This window comes from Mesoplodon densirostris, chromosome 16, assembly GCF_025265405.1.
Source record: "Mesoplodon densirostris isolate mMesDen1 chromosome 16, mMesDen1 primary haplotype, whole genome shotgun sequence".
Taxonomy (NCBI): Eukaryota; Metazoa; Chordata; class Mammalia; order Artiodactyla; family Ziphiidae; genus Mesoplodon; species Mesoplodon densirostris.
Genome location: NC_082676.1, coordinates 63,786,449 through 63,807,905, shown reverse-complemented (window position 1 = coordinate 63,807,905; position 21,457 = coordinate 63,786,449). Strand labels below are relative to the sequence as shown.

At 45.0% G+C, this 21,457-nt stretch overlaps 1 protein-coding gene across 2 annotated transcripts in view; it reads right to left on the bottom strand.

Annotated features, from left to right (window-relative positions):
* The window catches only part of ADCY9 (adenylate cyclase 9), a 129,828-nt gene extending 108,783 nt beyond the window's left edge, over positions 1-21,045 (bottom strand). For both annotated transcript variants that reach the window (XM_060078300.1, XM_060078301.1), the window contains exons 1-2: positions 20,794-21,045; positions 18,766-20,501 (exon numbers count right to left, since the gene is read on the bottom strand). In XM_060078300.1, the coding sequence (XP_059934283.1) occupies positions 18,766-20,458 (1,693 nt within the window). In that variant the 5' untranslated portion in view covers positions 20,459-20,501; positions 20,794-21,045. The remainder of the gene's footprint in view (positions 1-18,765; positions 20,502-20,793) is intronic.
* Positions 21,046-21,457: the final 412 nt, after the last annotated feature.

The window sequence follows — 21,457 nt, the reverse complement described above, 5'->3', positions numbered from 1 at the left end:
CTAGGCCCCCCACATATTTTGATTTCACGGAGGAAATGCCCTGGGCAGTAGATATGAACATTCTACCCATAGAAAAATACACTATATTTCCCAATGTAAAGTAATACATTGGCACCTAGCTTATATATCAGTCTCATGATTAGCACTAATCAGTCCTTCTAAACTTGTACAACTCTGAACACCAATGGAAATGAAGATTCTGAATGTCTGACTTCTACCTCTCCCAAGAGGCTGCAGTAGCACCATCCACCGCATCCCCCCTGCCCTGCAGAGACAAACTACAAAATCTCAATCTCCAATCGCACTGCCTTGTACTACGATACATTCCAATTAATTGTCAGTGTTAGTTAATGTTAGTCTGCGAGGTTTCTGTGTTTTCTATAACAGCTTTTTTGAGATACGATTCACATACCATACAATTCATCCATTTATAGTATACAATTCAGTGATATTTAGTGATATTCAGTGATATTCAGAGTTGTACAACCATCACCACAATTTCAGAACATTTTCACTGCCTCAAAAAGAAACCCCATACCCATAAGCAGTCACCCTCCTTTTCCCTTCAATTCCCGCAGCCTGAGGCAACCACTAATTTATTTTCTTCTTCTATGGATTTGCCTGTTCTGGACACTTGAAATCCTTTAATATGCAGCCTTCTGGGTCTGGCTTCTTTCACTGAGCAGGATGTTTGGGAGCTTCATCCACATGGTAGTGTGTGTCAGTGCTTCATTCCTTCTTATGGCTGAACAGTATTCCATCTAACGACAGACCACATTTTGTTTACCTGTTCAGCACTGGATGGACATCTGGATTGTTTCCACCTTGCGGCTGTTACGACGAATAACGTTTTCTGGGTGCACACCTGGAGTGGACTGCTGGGTCACATGGTAACGCTGTTTGACCTTCTGAGGAGCCGCCAGGCTGCTCCCGCCCCGGCAGGGGGCTCCACCTCACACCCCGCCAGCACGATGGGGGAGTTTTGAGACAAGGACCACGGTTTATTCGTCCTCATATCCTCAATCCCTACTAGGTCCTCAAAAATTTTGTTTAATGAATGAAAAGCAAAATGTAGCCCAGCAGCAGAGTAACAGGCGCTTTCAAGGATGGCTCCTCCCTGGCGGGATCCTGACACAGGCTACATGCTCCCTCTGTGCCCTGGAGGAGGTGCCCCCACTTACCTGCAGTTTTACCTCCCCACCCACAGGCTCAAAGAATATCCTAGCAGAAGGCAAACGACATCTGCTGCAACCCCGTGGGCCCAAGGGCTGCCTCACAGTGTGGGCTCATCCACTCGTGGGCATCGTAACCCAGCCACCCTACGGGGCGTTCCAAGCTGCCCACAAGGGTAACTTCTCTGGGGGACCAATAAACACACCTTGGGGGGGGCGACACCACTCCCCAGAGTGGGGGCTGAGATGGCACTGGAGCATCCCACCCACCCTACCTTCTCAGCACACGGCCTCCACCATCATCTTTGTTGCCACAGAGGGACCCTGCCTCTTCCTTTGCCCCAAAGGAGGAAGAGTAGTTTTCTGATTAGAGACTCACTTTTCTCCTCTTCTACCCTGAACAGTACTGACACTTAATATCGCTGACATGTTCACATACTCTTTCTTGTTTTAACTAATAAAAACAAATAAAAATGAACTATGAACCAATGACCTTGTTTGGGAGCTGAGTGCTTTCGGTAGCCAATGTTTTTTTAGAAAAACGTTCTATATTAAGGTCGCACCGTGGGAACACTGCTAGCCGTGGATAGTATCCCACATCCCCGTGCTCGAAGGACAGTTAACAAGTGGAGAGTGTCCGGACGGCATGGGAGGCCCCCAGCTCACTCGCCCCACGGAAACCAGAGGGGAAGCCTTATTTTACCACACTATATTTAGACAGTTTGGATTCATTTGAACAAGAAAGTTCCTAGAGCTGCTCGGGGCTTTTTTTTTTTTTTTGGTCAATATTTAAATAGCACTTTTTTAAAGCTTGCCCTAGATAACAACTGTTTATCTAACATACAATTCCAAAGTTGCCAAATCTAATGCCAGCCCAGAGGGGACAGCCAAAACCCATATGTTTATCAAAAAGAAAAGGTCTCTAAACATGTTACATCTACATGATAGTTCTTTTCCTAATCGTAATACCACTCCAACTTACAGAGAACAGAGTCATTATTTCAATCAGGATACATCATTCATAGCTATCTATTATCAGCTTGGCTCTCAACTGAGAGGACATTTGCTGAAACATCTGATTGCCAGATGTGACTAATAACAGGGTCCTTCTTACAAGTTCCTCATTTTAAAAAGTGGCAGAAGTTTGTCCAAAAGTTAAACATAGAGTTACTCTATGACCCAGCAATTCCACTCCTAGGCATATACCCAAAAGAACTGAAAACATGTACTCAAAAAAAAAAAAAAAAAAAAGAAGGCTCACAGCAGCACTATTCACAATAGTCAAAAGGTGGAAATAGCTTAAATATCCATGAGCAGATGAATGGATAAACAAAATGTTGTCCATCCATACAATGGAGCATTATTCAGCCATAAAAAGAAATGAAGTTCCAATACATGCTACAACATGGATGAACCTTGAAAATATTATGCTAAGTGAAAGAAGCCAGACACAAAAGGTCCCATATGATCCATTCACACAAAATATCCAGCGTAGGCAAATGCATGGAGACGGAGAGTAGATTAGTGATTGTCAGGTGCTGGGAAGAGGGAGGAATGGGGAGAGACTGCTTAACAGATACGGGATTTTCATCTGGGGCCATGAAAATGTGCTGGAATTAGAGGCTGTACAACACTGTGAATGTACTAAATGCCAATGAATTGGTAACTTTAATTTTATGTAATGTGAATTTCACGTCAATTTTTTAAAAAGTGACCAGAACATAAGGAAAGTGTTGGATTACAGCAAGGAGGTGAGTGGCAGAACAGAGCCCTTAAAAAGTTCTCCATGTGGGGAGGGGATGTGGGAACAGATGTATATGTATGACTGATTCACTTTGTTGTAAAGCAGAGACTAATAAAAATAATAATAAAAAAAAGTTCTCCATGTGGTATGAGAAGCCCAGCGTCAGTTTATAAAAGCAATTAGGGCAGCATCACCAGGCCTGTAGTTTAGACTGGAAGCCAGTCAGGTTCAGATCAATCCTAAGTCCCTACCCAAGGATTTTCCATGACAGTCTTACAAAGACTATCATTAAGAAATGTTGACCCCTGATCCCAGACGCTGGGCGAGCAGCTCAGAATGCCCCGTGGAGAAGTATGAACTGAGCACCTGACACATGAAAATACATTTTTCTTTATCTGTAAAAGGGGGGAAGCGGGAATTCAAGTGCTGCGTTCACAGTCATAAGTCAGCCATAACATTTATTAACATCTCTTCAGAGAGATGAATGCACCTTCCTTCCACCAGACACGAAATCACGAACAGCAGTGACTACGTCCTCACCCTGCTCTATTTTTCTGCTCAGCCCCATTGCTGTGAAACACTGTGTCCAGCTTCTCATATATGTGGTTTTACAGTCTCCCTTACTGCGATCCCCATCCTGATCCCCCTGTGCCTGGAGCTCACGGCAGGGGGAGAAGCACATGCAAAGGGCAGGTGAGCACCAAAGACGAAAGGTGAGGTGTCTGGATAGGAGGGAAGCCTGCATCTGACTCCCTCCTTGACTCTCGGTGGTGGGGGTCTGACACTAGAGCTCCCACTCCCACTGTGCCCCCCACCCCCGCTTCCTCACAGCTGCTGGGGAGGGGGGGTACCATCCATTGCATGGGTTTCAACACTTATGAAACAGGTTGGGGGGAGGGGGCAGGGTGAAAACCAACATCTGCTAAACACCTACCATGCACCAGGCACTCTTACGTGCCCCATCCCATTTGATCAGAACCAGAACCCCTCAGGTTAGGCGACACACTTCTCTAAAGAGAAAAATGATGCACACATGGCGTTTATTAACATGTTAACTACTAGACAATTAAGACATTGACAACCCTTCCTCTTAAGAATTGAATCTACCTTAATTTTTAACCTCAGAGAACAGCCTTACTAAACCAGAAGGCCGAAGCCTCCATAGGCTTGGCAGACACAGGAACGTAACCTGCAGCGTGAGGAGCAAGCACAGATCAGGTAACTTCGGAGTCGCCTGGGCCTGCACCGGGTGCCTGGCACCTGGCCAGGCCCTTCAGGAAGAACAGACCTTCCTAAGACAAACAGTAACCACAGACCAGCACCATACTAAAGGCTGGACGACTAAATTTGGGGGCTGCAAACCCATGCACACCTTCAGCTTAAACCAAAGAGGAAGAAACAAGCCCTCTCCTTCCTTGGCAGTGTATTAGAGGATGCCCAACGCACACACTTCCTATACAATCAGCTATTCTTACCAGATCATTCTTGGGAAAGTCTGCAAAGTACTTTCCCAAAATTCTTGTAAATTTCAACAACGATCAATACTTCCCAAATTTAACATTCACGTTTTAGCTTTATAATACAACGAGTTATAGAATGAATTGTTAATGAATTCTAATTCATCATTAGTTATAGAATCTATAATTCCCATTTTCTATCTCTACACACTCAAAAGAAACCTACTTCAGTCTTGTGGAAAACATGCTACATTTACTAAGACACAGATTTGATTCAAATTTCCCTTTCTCCTCCCCCTTAAAAATATAATAAAAGGGGCTTCTCTGGTGGCGCATTGGTTGAGAGTCCTCCTGCCAATGCAGGGGACGCGGGTTCGTGCCCCGGTCCGGGAAGATCTCACATGCTGCAGAGCGGCTGGGCCCGTGAGCCATGGCCGCTGAGCCTGTGCGTCCAGAGCCTGTGCTCTGCAACGGGAAAGGCCACAACAGTGAGAGGCCCGCGTACTGAAAAAAAAAATATATATATATATATATATATATATATATATAATAAAAATAACTGTCATAACATCTTACTCATCTGAACTCAGTACCTAGCAACTTATTCAGAATATAGCTGACAACCAAAAACTTGTACAAAGACGGAACTCTTAGTCTCTTTAATGAAACTATATCTGCAAGGTTAATGAGCTTGGTTATTTGGGGGCTTTTTTTTATGTAGTAAAGTGAAAACCAGGAGCAAACCTGTTATAGGAAAGCATACACTGATAGCTACATAAGCTGATAGCAAAACAGCAAGCAGAAAAAGTATTTAAAAACATAAGAACTGGAAAAACAATAATCTTGGCTTATTTAAAATAAAGCAAAAAGTCCTATTTTTATAGTCAAATTGCTATATCAATAAAAGCCAAATAACAAGCAATAAAAATAACTGAGTCAACAAGAAAATTAAATTTTATTTGGCATATTTCATTTTTATGAAGGTAAAAAGTGTTTTATACATTTCAGAAACACAAAACCAAATGTTTAAACTGATTAACCAGGAAAACATCTGATTGACTAAAGGGGAAAATCCTGAGCTCTTCAGAAATCCAGAAAGACTTATTAATACTATATTTGATATTTATATCTAACAGCATATCAAATGAGGCTGGTTTCAAAGTCAACCACATGCTACTCCCAAAGCTGTCTATTCGGGAACTGGCTGGGAGAAAGGAAGGGGATCAGAGAATTTAATATTTAATCAGCATGGATCAAGCTTAGAAAAGAGAACAGCCGTTAAAAAAAAAACTAAACTGAGGGCCTCCCTGGTAGCGCAAGTGGTTGAGAGTCCGCCTGCCGATGCAGGGGATACGGGTTCGTGCCCCGGTCTGGGAGGATTCCCATATGCCGCGGAGCGGCTGGGCCCGTGAGCCATGGCCGCTGAGCCTGCGCGTCCGGAGCCTGCGCGTCCGGAGCCTGTGCTCCACAACGGGGGAGGCCACAACAGTGAGAGGCCCACATACCGCAAAAAAAAAAAAAAAAAAAAAAACTAAACTGATTATGTGAAACTACAATTCAGTATTAAATCTCATTTAATCATGTCTCTCAGGAAAACTTCTAAACACTAGTGAAAATGAAATAGCCATATTTTAGTCAAGTTATGTTATTAAATAATAAAAGATTTTTTTATCATTTCAATTTATTTTCAAACAATCAGTTTGTTGATTTCGAAAAAAGAATCACTTTTCCATCAACTGATGAATGGATAAACAAAATGTGATCTATCCATACAATGTAATATTATGCAACCAAATAAAGGGATGAAGTACTGATACAGGCTACAACACAGGTAACCTTGAAAACAATATGCTCAGTGAAAGAAATCAGACACAAAAGGCTGCATATTACATGATTTCATGTGTATGAAACGTCCAGAATAGGCAAATCCACAGAGACAGAAAGTAGATTAGTGGTTGCCACGGCCTGGGAGGTTTAGGTGGAAATGGGAAGTGAGTGCTGACGGGTACAGAGGTTCATTTGGGGGTGATAAAAATGTTCTAAGATTGATTATGGTGATGTGCACACATCTGTCAATATACTAAAAATCACTGAATTGCATACTTTAAATGGTACAATATGAGAATTACATGTCAAAAAGAGCTGTTATTTAAAAAAGAAAAGCTTAAAATCAGCCACGCTAAGAACCTTGTTCATATTCCTTGTTCAGGAAAGTTCCACACACCATACCAATGTTGTTGAAAGAAACAGAAACCTTAGTGCAAACTGGAACACCTCCAGGGGAGTATATGGAATTGGAAATTTAATAGCTACTAAATAAAGTAACATCATGACTAGAGCTATGAAAGCAAACATTTGCATTTGAACTTCAAATGGCAGAGGGACAAAGTTGTTATCTTAGAATCATCAGCGCTGCAAGTGTTCATAAATCACAATTTCTTTCAGGAGCCAGAAAGAACACAGAGTTAATTAAGTTATTCCAGCTGAGAAAGTCACTATGAAATGTGTGTTAGAGACCAGAAAAATCCTTTGAAATGTTTTGTTTGCATGGTGTTCCAAAAGTTTTTAACCTCCTGCAATTACTGACACACTGAGTCAGTCGCCTTAGCTGGTAGAAAACATATGACTCCAACGGGCTGTGAATAACAGTTTCTCTAAGGGAAGCTACAGTTTCACAAGTTGGGCCTTTGTTGAGGTGAAATTCTCTCTCAGGTCAGATGACATATGTACCCAGAGTCAACTCTGTCTTTCAGAACAAAGTAGAGTGTTTTTCCTTTTCACTTTGTTTCACCAGCCATGCAAATCACAGAAAATGTTATATTACTTTCCATGAGCTGCTTTGCTATGCTTCGCTATTTGTAAGAAAGGATAAGAAAACCATTCAATTTCTTTTATAAATCCTTTATAATTAAATCCAAGGGTTTCCTTTTATCATTTGGTGACCTCTAATTTCTAATTAAGAGGCCTAAGCTAGACACTTTCCAGGTGTATTAATTTGGGGGCTACTAAAGTCACACTAACTACACAGTAAATACATAGGACGCTGGCATACAGTCAGCAGATCCAGGAACTCACCATCAGGAGCAAGTGAGTCTTTTATTAACGGAATAATCAGTAAGAACATTATTAATCCAGTATTTGCTCTGTCCTGCCAGTGAAAAACTTGCCAACACAAGTGAAATTCATCTTACTGGCAACTAACCTTCCAATCTCTCTCCAAAGTAATGTTCAAACAGAAACTGAAGCACATTTTTTTAATTTAATCACTTCACATTTTCTCCAAGCCATTTCAAAAGTAGTTCTCAAACTTTCAAAATAAAACGGGTTTCCTCTAATGATACCCTGGCTTTATATAACAAATGTGATTTTTTAAATGTGTAAATTATACTTCTATAACTCCATCTTATTTACTTATATTTAAAGGAAGTAAAGAATCCTTTAGAACATTAAGAATTTCACCATGCCCTGCAATTTAGCGGTTAGGTAAATCTGAGTTTCCATATGCTAAATTTATCTAAATAAGGGTTCACAGTTTAAACAAATGAATGAAGAAGAAACCAGTTTTTCATATGAAGAACGTGTACTATGTTCCAGTCACAGAAGCTCAGCTATTCTTAGAGAAGGGTGGGGGATTTAAAGTGTATCTAGTTCAAACTTTACGTTTTACAAACAGGAAGAAACTGAGACAGAGAGATTAAATTATTTTCCCAAAAGTGTTTAACTAGTTAGTGGAGAAAACATCTTAAGATGAAAAGCTAATCTACTGAACAAATTTATTTTTTCAAACAATAATTCTATAAAAGTACTTTTCTTTCATAACATCACCCTTCCCTGGTTTTAGACAGCTCATTCACGAAACAAAAATTAACATTAATGACCACAAGAAGCATTTCTCATGGGGAAAAGAACTCGTTTATGAAGTTACAGAATGCAGTATAATCCACACTTGAGACATTAACACTTAATAGGGCAGAACTAAATCAATGTGCAATAGTCTCTTTCACTTAAAATGTCAAAGTCTTAATGGGATATTGTATGTTGATATCATAAACAAAAATATAAATCACCTGCATGTGGGTTTTCTTCCTCTCTACAAACTACGTGGTAAAAAACCAAAGTTAGTATTTCCCATACAATTCAAACACAAATATAAATTATCTAAAAGCTGATTTCAGGGCTTCCCTGGTGGCGCAGTGGTTGAGAGTCCGCCTGCCAATGCAGGGGACACGGGTTCGTGCCCTGGTTCGGGAAGATCCCACATGCCGCGGAGCGGCTGGGCCCGTTAAGCCATGGCCGCTGAGCCTGAGCGTCTGGAGCCCATGCTCCGCAACGGGAGAGGCCACAACAGTGAGAAGCCCACGTACCGCAAAAAAATAAAATAAAATAAAATAAAAGCTGATTTCAGTAGCACATTTTTCTTTGGGAGGAAAAAAAAATGAACAGAATTTAATAGCATTATATAAAAATCCTGGAAATTATGCACAAAGATTATGCTGGAGCTTTGCCGAAAAAAGGGTATGCTGGTTTTCCATGTGCATAAATTATAATCAAATAGGAATTGTAAGGAGCTACAGTATTATTAAAGATAAATATACTTCTTGAAATCTCCATTTTAAAAAGCTTAAAAATGATTGCCTAAACTAAGCCATTCAACCCCATATTTCCTGAACCCTAAATAAACACTTGGGTTTTCAATCCTCTGAGTTCCTGCCCAGCAGCCTTCCCCGAAGAACCCGGGAGCCCGGGACTGCCCACTCTTCCACACCCATCGGCCCATTTCACACTCCCGGGCACTCTCCCCTCTCCTTCCCTAAGTTCTTTAATGATCCTACCAGTAGCCTCTATTTAATTAACCATTCAACTATTCCTGGAAAACCAGTTGTTGCCTTCCCTCTCCCTTCTGGTTTGTTCCATGTAAATGTCTGGGCTGTGGTTATTCTTCATTCATTCATTCATGTCACAAATATTGAGCATCTGCTATATGCCAGCTATGTTTCTGGCACTAGGAATACAGCAGTAAATAAAATGTGCAAACATTCCTGCTCTCAAGACACATTCCAGTGGGGTGGAGACAGATCAGAAACAAAAGTAAGTCAAATGCACATTATACAAGACAGAAAGGAGAGTGGCAGGGCAGTCATTCCAGGAATCACTATTCAGAACAAGGTTCCTGTGAAGGGGATTCCTGAAGTTGGGCCTCCTGGAACCCTTCACAGCTGTCCTGGGGGATGGGGCTCAACGGGCTGGGGGCACACTTCAGTCTGCAAACAAGGGATCTACATTTTGGTCTAGGATTTCTTTCATTTTATTGTTCTTTATCCTTATTTACCAACATTCACAGGCACCTGTCCCTCAACAGGCATTAGTGGGAAGATACCAGAGACAGATATGCTGCATTGCTCTATAATTGTCAATTGTAAGAATGTAAATTAAAGCTTCTGATGAGCTTGAAAAAGCACAAACCATTTGTTCAGCAGTGCTCTTTCTTCATATAAACATGCATATACTGTTAATTTTCTTTGCAAAAAAGAAGAGGGTAAACCTTACCTCAGTCTCGCGAAACAAACATACCAGACAAACAGAATTAATGAGATTTTAATGCCTATAATTTCTCTACTCCATTAAAATGTTACTCGATGAGTACAAACACTGCCAGTTTGTATGAAAAGGATTCAGGGGCCAACTGGAAAGGGTTCTCAGGGCCCAAGATAGGACAATCTGAGCATCAAAAAAAAAAAAGAAAAAAAAAGTGAAATACACCAAAGAAGCTAAAATCCAAGAGTTTACACTGATTCTTTTTTTTTTTTTTTTTGCGGTGCGTGGGCCTCTCACTGTTGTGGCCTCTCCCGTTGCGGAGCACAGGCTCCGGACGCGCAGGCTCGGCGGCCATGGCTCACGGGCCCAGCCGCTCCGCGGCATGTGGGATCCTCCTGGACCAGGGCACGAACCCATGTCCCCTGCATTGGCAGGCAGACTCTCAACCACTGTGCCACCAGGGAAGTCCCTACACTGATTCTTGAAAAAAGCCACTGGTCACCTTCACAAGATGTTAAGAACACAACTCAGCCTGAAAACTGGTGGATAACGGGAAAGAATCAAGGAAATAGAACACAAACTTCTCAACATACACAGTCCCCAAGATCCTAAGATTTCACAATGGCTGAGATAACAACGTGCCTGAAAACACTGAACAGGAAAGAGGTGAACGAAGAAAGGTATAGTTCTTTTTCTGTTGTTGCTGCTACTAAGAAAACTGTCCCCACTTTCAGTAACGCTAGTTGGTGAATCTAATCTCTACGGAGAGCTACTATGTGCTGAGAACTTTTCTAAGTATTTAATATTATTTTCTCTTTTAATCCTTAAAACAATTCTATGAAGCGGGGACCAATGTTTTCTAATACAGTCCTTTGGGATTAAATACTGGCTCCACCACTTAGTAGCTTCTTCTAGCTGTGTGACCATTGCAAGTTACTTAACCTCTCTGTGCTTCAGTTCCCTCACCTATAAAATGGAGATAATAAGTCTCCCTATCTCCAGACCTTTTTGTATAGAGCATTTGTTTAGGTGGTTATTTGATTAATGTCTACTTTCCCTTCTAGGCTGTAGGGTCTAAGAGGACACGGAGCTCTATCTCCAGAACCTAGTCCAGGCCTCACAAATAGTAGAAACTCACTTGATACTTATTTAATAAATAAATGAGTTTACAGAAGAATACAGTAGAGCTGAATAACGAACTACTCTGGTGTAAACCTCGTCCAATATCTCCAGAGTCACAAAGCTAAAGATTTTCCCATAATTTCTCAACTATCAAGGGTCACATCATCTTAAGTACCTCTAAACTCTGGGGACCAGAAGCAGCCCAAGAACAATACTGCCTAAACTCCCTAGAGTTTTTCAGTAAAGAAGCTACCAAACCTGGCAGCTACAGTTTAACTAGGGCAAGTTATTGGTGTTCTGTATTTTGGACACTTGCCCTTTTTCATTCGAGAAACTGACACAATCACAGTCCCTGGTGTGTTCTGGGTTTCAGTACCCAGTTATGCAAGATGTGCACCAAACAGAGTGCCGGAAAAAAGAAACACCCTTGAGTTCAGTACAAAACGTGACTCCCCAGGCAGAAGAGTTGGTTATTATTTATTGAACGCCTGTTGCAATCAAGTCACTATGCTAATAAGTGCTTTACTTGAATAATCATCATGTTTGAGTCTCCCAATAGGCCTCTAACGGAGGCACTATCATTCCTAGCTTGCCCAAGGTTCCACAGTTCAGAAATGAGAAATGAATCCAAATGTATGGGAAACCAAAACCCACGCACAGGACCACTATACTATTCTGCCAAAGGGGGAGCCCTGCAAAAATAAATCAAAAAACGAAGTTGACAGTCTTCATCCTGACCCCTCAACACCAGCAGCAGAGATCTGGCAGAATCACAAAGGATTTTTTTGAGAAAAAGGAAATGTATGAACTGAAGTCACTTGCTACTTCCACAATAAATGTCACAGGTCTATCCTAATTCCAGTGTGAACTGTCCCATCTACATGAGAATGTGTGTTTGGGGAGTAGGTACAAAACCCTCACTCTTCCTATCTTACCATTTAGGGAAGCAGTTCTGAAAGTGCGGTATGCAGACCCCCATGGGTCCCTAAGACTTCTATAGGGCATCTGTGAGATCAAAACTATTTTCATAATAACACTAAGACATTATTTACCTTTCTCAGTGTTGACATTGGCCTTGATGATACAAAAGCAAAGGTGGTTAAGACTGCTGGTGCCTGACTAAACTGGGTGGTGGCACTAAACTGTGCTAGTCATCAGTGAGCTCTGTCCCACCACACACTTGCAGAAGGAAAAAACGGTCATTTGCACTTAAGAATGTCCTCTGATGAAGCAGTAAAATCAAATAATTGTGTTAAATCTTGAATGCGTGTCTCTTTGATGTTCTGTGGGATGACATGGGAATGGCACCACCCAGAGCACTGACATGATCTGTTGTCACCAAAAGCATCTGCACACCTGTTTGGGCTGCAAGCTGAACTAGCTGCTTTTTTTTTTTTTTTTTTTCTTTTTGCGGTATGCGGGCCTCTCACTGTTGTGGACTCTCCCGTTGCGGAGCACAGGCTCCGGACGCGCAGGCCCAGCGGCCATGGCTCACGGGCCCAGCCGCTCCGCGGCATATGGGATCCTCCCAGACCAGGGCACGAACCCGTATCCCCTGCATCGGCAGGCGGACTCTTAACCACTGCGCCACCAGGGAGGCCCCCTAGCTGCTTTTTTGATGGAACATCGTTTATACTTGACCCACAGACAGACTATGGTCACTCAGACTTGAGTATCTGGCAGACTGTTCCTGAAAAATGAATGAAATGAGTCTGTCGCTTCAAGGAAAACAACTGAGAGTATTTGTTGCCAAGGATGAAACTCAAACTTTCAAGTGAAAACCAGAATTTTGGAAAGCTTTTATCTGCCACTGTGAAGCTGACATCGTCCCTATATTTAAAGACTTCGCTTATGTCAACATTTGGAAGATCTGCATAACTCAAGAAACCATAATTTTCCAAATGACCAATACATGACGTTAGAAAATCACACCCGGGGAAAGATTCGTTTAAAAATCCAACGGGGGCTTCCCTGGTGGCGCAGTGGTTGAGAGTCCGCCTGCTGATGCAGGGGACGCGGGTTCGTGCCCCGGTCCGGGAAGATCCCACATGCTGCGGAGCGGTTGGGCCCGTGAGCCATGGCCACTGAGCCTGCGTGTCTGGAGCCTGTGCTCCGCAACGGGAGAGGCCACAACAGTCAGAGGCCCGCGTACCACAAAAAAAAAAAAAAAAAAAAAAAATTCCAACGGGGTTTTGATAGCAGATGAAAAAACTGATTAGTAGGATTTCAGATTCCATATTGCAACTAACCCTTAAGAAACTACCACTTCTTGGATGTTGGTACAGTATCAAAGAAAAACATCCACAATTGTCTAAAACAGCTATCAAAATGCTCCTCCACTTTCCAATTATATATCTCTGAGAGCCAGATTTTCCACACATTCTTCAACATAGTGCAACAGACTGAAGGCAAAAGCAGTTAAGAAAAACCAGCTGACAGGCTTAAAAATGGCTAAATGGCTAACATGGTAAATATTTATTATGTGTGTATGTGGAATGACTATACTCTCACAATATCGAAATCCAAACAGAAATACCAATTAAGTCACCAATCAACAGAGAGACGAAAATCTAAGCACATGTGCACACACGATAGAAAATTCACTGTGTTCTTTTCAAGATTATTATTCCACAGCAAAGTACATAGGCGACACTGACCAGTAGGTAGAAACACAATTATTATTTGAAGGCTGGCTAGTAGATAAGAACCCTGAAATTTCTTTACTTATTCTATTTGCTTCTTTTTAATTTTCCTTCTTAGTTATTCTACCTGAAAAGATTATCCTCCTCCCTTCATTCCACCTGAAATTCAGCGAACCATACCCTTAACTTTCTTTGCCAAAGGCTAATTCTACTCAAAAGCTGGTCCTCAGAATTAACAGCTTGGGGGGGGGGGTACCTCCCCGGTGGCGCAGTGGTTAAGAATCCGCCTGCCAATGCAGGGGACACGGGTTCGAGCCCAGGTCCGGGAAGATCCCACATGCCGCGGAGCACGGACGCACTAAGCCCGTGTGCCACACTACTGAGCCTGCGCTCTAGAGCCCCTGAGCCACAACTACTGAAGCCTGCACACCTGGAGCCCGTGCTCCGCAACAAGAGAAGCCACCACAAGGAGAAGCACGCACCGCAACGAAGAGTAGACCCAGCTCACCGCAACGAAGAGAAGGCCGCGCACAGCCATCCATACATCCATCAATAAATAAATAAATATTTTTAAAAAAAGAATTAACAGCTGTGTGCTCCTCTGGAAGCCACATAATTTGGTCTGAAGAAGCCTGAATAAACGGTCATCGGGGGCTGCCTGTGCACCGACTCCACAGCTGTTTGTCGTCTCTGATCCCAGATGTCAAGCCAAATTTTCTGCTTCATCTTATCTCTGCCCCTTGCTACTCGAGAGGCTGTTTCGACGTGCACAAGCGAGTCCGCGCAAGGACACAGGTGAGCAGGGAGTTTCTCTTCAACATGACTTAAGAGCGGACACCAAGCGGTCAGCTGTGGGCAAGCACTACCGTGGCAAGGGTTACAAGCTATCCAAGCTACCAGTTGAAGCCAGGGGTGCATGTGAGCAAGCAAACTGCACCCCAAACTAGTGTGTAGCCAGGGCTCCTAGCTGTAGCTGGCAGGGAACCAGGGAGCCCAGACTTCCAGTTTGGGACAGCTGCTGGCAAAAGCTGAAGCTCCAAGTACGTCTGTCCACTGTCAGTTTGAGGAGTGGCCCCAGACAGGGGCTAGACAGGGACTCTTCCAGTGCCATCCATCAGCACATGGTGAAGGGCTCGGTCACTGAGGTGGGCAGTGGGCAACCATCGTTACCAATGCACATCAACAGATCTTTCCCCGAGCTAAAAACTTGGTTTGGGGGGAAAGTCTTGTTTTGTTTCTGCACCTAACAATGCAATAGCCCCAACATTCCCTTCTACAAATACATGAGTGTTGGTGTCGATTTGGAATGACTGTGCACCTTTGTTTTATCTTCCTGGTATTTAAGAGAAAAGATGACTGTATTTTCTGACAGTTTCACTTTCTTTGTGACTCTACCTATGAAAGGAAAAACTAACAGTTCTAGACAACACTCCTCACCTTTTTGCTTGTGGCCCAAGACAGAACGTAACAGCCAGTACCCTCATGGGCCCGGGGGTATGTCCCAAATAGTGTGAAAGGACCCTTCTTCCCATCACTCAAATCAGACTATTTCTTCCTAATCTTTAATAATAATTGCCCCTCACTTTCTGGATCATTTCCAAAATCCTAGTCCTGTGTTGAAAATTCTTCCAACCTTCTCTCTAAGTGATTGGGCACCCTCTCTAAAATTTCACACACAAACTTTATCTTTTACTTGTTTATTGTTTGATCATCCTATTAGAACAGAATCACCACGAGGGCAGAAATTTTGCTGTTTTGTTCACTGCTGTATCCCCAGCACCTAGAAGTGTGCCCAAAACAAAATAAATTATCTGTTGAATGAATGAATGGACAAGCCAGGAGCTCCTGGCCTATTTCATATTCTACAACTTGATTCTGCATTTTCCATTCACACCACAGAAACTTCAAAGGTCTCTCACCCATGCCTGATGTCAAACTGTCCCCACGTCAATTCCAGAAACTTGAAAAGCCATTTCCGGTTCAAAGAATCAAGCCCCTCGCCTGCCCCTGTCATCTGTTTAAATAGGGCTATAAATCCAATCCAGCTTATCTTACTACTGCTCATATCTATCCCCTCATCTCCACCACCACTGCTGTTACCTTGGTCCAGGCCACTATTGCCTCTGCCTGGGATTTACTGAAACAGCTCACTAATCACCAACCCACATTCCCTAGGACTGAAAGACTAAACTTTCTCAAATTGCAAATCAGATCACTTAAGCTTCCTGCTCAAAGCCCATCAGTGGCTCCCCATTACCTACAGGATGGAATCCAAACTCCTTCCCAGGTAATCGCAGTCTTCCTTGTCCTGATGAACTACTTAAACTGTCCAGTCCACCAAGAAACGTAACCCCAAGCCTTTGCCCACGCTTCCTCCTCTGCACCGAATGTCCGTCTTTTATCCACCTGGAAAGCCACTGCTCGACCTCAAGACCCACCAGGTGCGTGCACCTCTCTACTGCATTCCCATCTCTGGACTCGACGATGTTTACACCCTCGAGCTCCCCCAAGTCACAAACCATCACGACTCCACCTGCGCGTCTATGAGGCCAGGCGCCATGAGAGCACAACAAAGATGTTCTCGGGGTGAGTGAATGTGCAGAAATTATGAAAGTCCACTTCCCACAAAGCCTGTTCAGACAAATTACAGAGCGGCAGCTTCCTTTCACACTGCCAGGCTAGTGCTGGAATCCCCAGTTTATTCAATGGATATTCATTTCTACAGAATCCTCTACTGGTTATTTTTAACCCCAACATCAGAAAAGGGGTCAAAAGGACAAAACTGCCAACACTGCGTAGAGAAAAACATCTGCCACAAACCCAAAGATGGGCTAAAAGGAATCTTATGTATATAACCTTAGCCCTCTGTATGAAAAGGGTCTTCTACAAACTGTGCTATCATCTGAACTGAGCAGATTTGTACAATGTCAGGAAAATTGAACTGTGCAGTTTCAAAAAAGGTCAGGAAGTTGTGTAGACATCCTCTATTACTGGGGTCCCGTCCAGAGGTTTTCAAAATGTGCTGAATAAAGCAAAAATCATGGTCTCAGGGAAACTGTTAAAGGAGAGAATATCATACCAAAAAATCACTGGTTAAGCTAAGCCTTCTATCCTTCCCCATCTCCCAACCAGTGCTAAAACTTTTCCTTATAAATATACAGTGTACACAAATTTAAAGAAAAAGTTAATTTACGAAATTTACACTATGTGAGTTTTTCTTAAAAATCAACAAACTCATTCTGGCTTTTCTTTTTTTTTTTTTTTTTTTTTTTGGTCAGTGTCTTTGAGACCTTTGATCTGTAAGTTGAAAATAAAATTACACATAAATTAACAAAAATGGGTATTGCCAAAGAATCAAAGACCTGGCAATTTCCAGACATACTTAATGATTACATCTGTTTTTATTTTTGAAATTCAAGTAATACACTGCTCAAAGCACCACTTACAAAACTGTTATCAGTGTCATACTTAATCTAATGTAGTACAGCGCTGCTCCATTCTCTGGAATCTGTCCCACAACCCCTGAGGACAGAGCCTGAGACACTCAGATCCCAAAGGTGCCAAAATGTGAAGCAGGGATTACATCCGCACCCCACTCCACTGGCACCTCCAGACTCCAGAGCAAGAGACACCCTCCTGCAGAGGAAGACACTTGTCACAGCAGAATCTCTTAAGCGAACTACGAAGTGTAGTTTCTGACCTCATCAATGTAGCCTTGCAAGCTCTCGAGGCAGAGAGAATTATGAGGTGAAAATGTATTTCTACTCTACCCACAAATTCTTCAACTGCTGGCAAAATTAACAGAATAAAGAAAAATTAAGATAAGAATAAAGCACCTTCGCCAGATAACACATAAGTAAATGACACGGAACTCCGATCACAAGCAGAGAAAGAAAATATCAACTGAGCACATGGGACTGTTTCAAGGCTGACAATCTACCCAGGCCCTCAAACTCAATCACTTACCAGGGCTGATTTACACTATTACTTCTCCTGTCTCTGATTTAAGCTGTTACTTCTCCTTCTGAGGATTCCATTCCCTGGGGCTTTTCACTGTATAATTATGCAACATGGGGGCACCGCAAAACACAATACAGCTTTACAAATGTTGGTTTTTTAAAAATTAATGTTATTTTCTCTACATACTTCCAAAACAGATGTTCCCCTCAATCCAGAAGACTTCAGTAAAATATAAGGACAATTTTTAAAAAGGACGGGAGAGGATGTTATTTAGAATTCTTACTTTTGATCCCACTTACTTACACATCATTTCCCAGACCTCAAAGATTTTTGCTCTAAGTGAAAATAAGAAAAATAAAACAAAAGAAGCAGCTCAGTGAAAACATAAAGAATAGCAGTAAGGAGCTTAAGACAGGGACACATCTGAGGGGTTGGGGGAGGGGGTCTAAACTTTCAAATCACCTGGTGGTCTGAGAAGTTCAATATTCTAAAATGCTGCAGTCTATAAGTTAAGACAAATACCATGACAAGAAAGCATTGTTAAATAAATGAAAGCTGAAAATGCAAACATTTTTTAAAAAGAGATCTAGGCAAAAGGCAGTGTGCACTTAGGGGTACATAATTTCATCTAATTCTCAAGGGTCTTGCAGGGCTGAGCTGACTTCCTTATCCCAGCAAAGTGAGGCCCAGAGAGGAGAAAAGTTTTATTCTTCACACTTTTGGAAAAAGGCATAGAAAACGTTTTGATGGGGCTTCAGGGCGAACAAATGGATCACAAAGGCAATTTCTTATGGTGCTTCAAAGTTTTGACCACTGAAGGGCTCCGATCCCCTTACACTCATCAGACCTGCCCCAGAATCTCAGAAACATTAACAGCCGACTGGCAGGATACATATTGTCAAAGTTCTCCTTCCTTCAAAACAAGGTGTCATCTATGTCAGCGCTGTCAGGGTGTGAACAGATCTGTGACACCTCACTCACTGGGGGAAACGTCCCACTGGTCCTGAGATGCCTCCATGATAAGGTGTGCGAGAACAACTGATCTGCCTCCAGATGCTGACAGTGGAAAGAGACTGTTTTGTTTTTCCAACACAAATGGGGAAGGAGATGACAAGGCAAAGAAATGCACATACCTTTCAACTGGTCAGCAACAACGTTCTGGCCGAGGCGTTCAGTAACCTTCCCATCTTCCATTTCGTACCGGTCATCTAGGTATTTTGCGGTGGCCTCGGAAATGTGAACCTTGCCAGCCACTCCCAGCTGCTCCATGAGATTGGCCAAGTTCACATCATTGGACCACACGTCGAATTTAAACCTCCTCATGCCCAAGATGCCGCACAAGACAGTCCCCGTGTGCACCCCGACACGCATGTTCACCATCTCTTTCTTCTCTTGGCAGAACTGCTCGATAGCCCTTATCATGCCCAAGCCCATTTCGATGCAGCAGTAGGCATGGTCGGCCCGAGGCTCGGGACACCCGGCCACACAATAGTAGCAGTCTCCCAGGGTGCTGATTTTCTCACACTTGGTCTCCTCGCACAACCGGTCAAAGCGGCCAAACAGATCGTTGAGGAGCCCCACCAGGGCATGGGCGGACTTATTGGCACTCATCTTGGTGAAGCCCACGATATCTGCGAATAAAATACTGACTTCTTCGATCTGCTGCATTTTAAACGGGCGGAAGGCAATAGGGGCTTTCTGTATGGAAGACTTTTTCTTCCTGTTCTTGGGGCTGGAGGTGGCGTGCCTTTTGACAGAATTCTCGCTCTCCTCGTCCCCCTGCTTCATCAAGTCATCAGCTATGATTCTTGGCATCACAGAGTGAATCATCCTCTCTTTCAGGGCTTTTTCCACTTCCAGATCCTTTCCATGCATAATTGACTGGCCCACCTTGAGGAAGGTGCTCCTGGATCTCACCTGGGACATAATGAACAGGTGGATCCCAATGGCGTGAATGCAGACGTGGAGCAGGGCTCGGCTCAGCAGCTCCCAGTGCAGGGCCTCTGCTCCAGGTGAGGGGAAGCAGGCTTTGTCTTGGAAATGATAGCCAAAGGTCTCAAAAAGAACAGAATAGGCCACTCCCAAAATCAAGCTCAAGTACAAAGGTAAGTGCATGACGGTGTAGAGCAAAAAGAGCACTTCAATGCACATGGAAAAGCTCCCCACTTGAGATAAGCAAGTGTCTGTGGGCCTGGCTGCCCGAGTATGATTGAAGCTGTCAACTCGTCCTGAGAAGGGCGTCAAAACCTGAAACTGGGCAGCCAGAGTCAGGGCGAACACCAGGAGAGTGAGAACCAGCGAGGTCCACACGTAATGCCGGGCGTACAGCTTGGTGAAGGTAAACAGAAAAAAACCCACACACACCACGAGGAAGCACAGAGCAGGGGCTACCATGACAGTCAGTTTGGATCTCATGTGGACCCCAAAATAGATGCTCCAGAGAAGGCAGGCGAAGCCAATGTAGAAGAGTGCATACCGGAAGCGGCGCTGGGTCTGCGGGAAGCAGCGCTCCATGCAAGCCTCCTCCAGGTTCATGGAGTCGAATTTGGGGTCCCACCACCGGCTGGAAGCCCTCTCGAACAGCTGAGGCAGCTTCTTTTTCCTGCGCAGGCGGCCTCCGGCGCCCATTCTCCGGGGGACGCCCCCTGAGTCCCCGGAGCTGCTACAGCTGGAGGAGATGCTGTACTTGCAGTGTTTCGGGTGGCTGTTGGAGGACAGCTGCTTGGGGTTGATTTTGACCCTCACGCTGTTGCTGTCTCCGCTGGAGTCACAACTCACCTCGGTGCTGTGGTGCTGCAGCAGCTGCTGGTGGGGCGGGGAAGCCATGTTGCCGAGCGCTCGGAAGCCTCCCGGCCGGGGTCACCAGAACCTGTCAGCGAGACAACCAGAGTTACACTGGGATCTGTTCCTGCAGGTACGCACACCTGAAGGCCACGAGCTCTACCGGTTTCCTAAGTGGGGGCCCCGGCGGTCTACTGGGAAAGGCACCGTCTGCTCACAACAACCGGGTAATGTCTGAGCGCCACTCCACCGTCCCCCCTCGAGGCCAACCGCAGCCACCGGGGCCGGACCTGGAACACCCGGGGGTCCGAGCTGGGGCCGCCCCCGCGCCCGTCCAGCGCCGCCCGAGCCCGCGGTGCGTTTCCTACGCGCGCACTCGCCTGCTCCGCCGCCGGCTCCGGAGGGAAAGTCCAGCCGAGCCCTCTCACGCTGCGGGCCGCTCTCGCAAACACAGCTCTCCCGGCGGCGGCCACAGGCCCCTCATGCTGCGCACAGAGCGGCGCCTCGGCCGCTTCAAGGCCGGCGGCCGGACCCCCGCCCCCGCCCCGCGCCCGGCGCCCTCGCGCTCGGCTGCTCCGCGGGCGGCGGGCGGGCTGCGAGGCCCGGCGCAAGTTTGCGGATCCCGCGGCGCTGTGGCCGCCCCCGTTGACGCGGCTCGTCTAGCGGGGCCTGACCCGGCCGCACCGCCCCTCCCGGCCTCCGGGGCCAACCCCGCGACCCGGAGCCGCCGGGCGCCGAGCGCAGGGCGCGGCGGGCGCGGGCCCCTCAGCCGGCGGCCCGTGCGCGGCGCTGCCGCAGAGCCCGCTCCCGGGACGCCCGCCCGCCCTCCCTCGCCTGGGGCGGCCTCCCGAGCTAGAGATGCCGCCGCGGCCGCAGCCGCAGCCGAGCCCCGCGACGCCGCTGCCTCATGTCGGAAGAGCCGCCGCCGCCGCCGCCACCATCTCCAGCCCCCTCCTTCTTCCCCTCCCGCTGTCACTGACAGACTCACGCCCGCGCCGCCCCTCGCCCCGCCACAGCGCGCACGCGGCCCGCGCACGCCGCCGC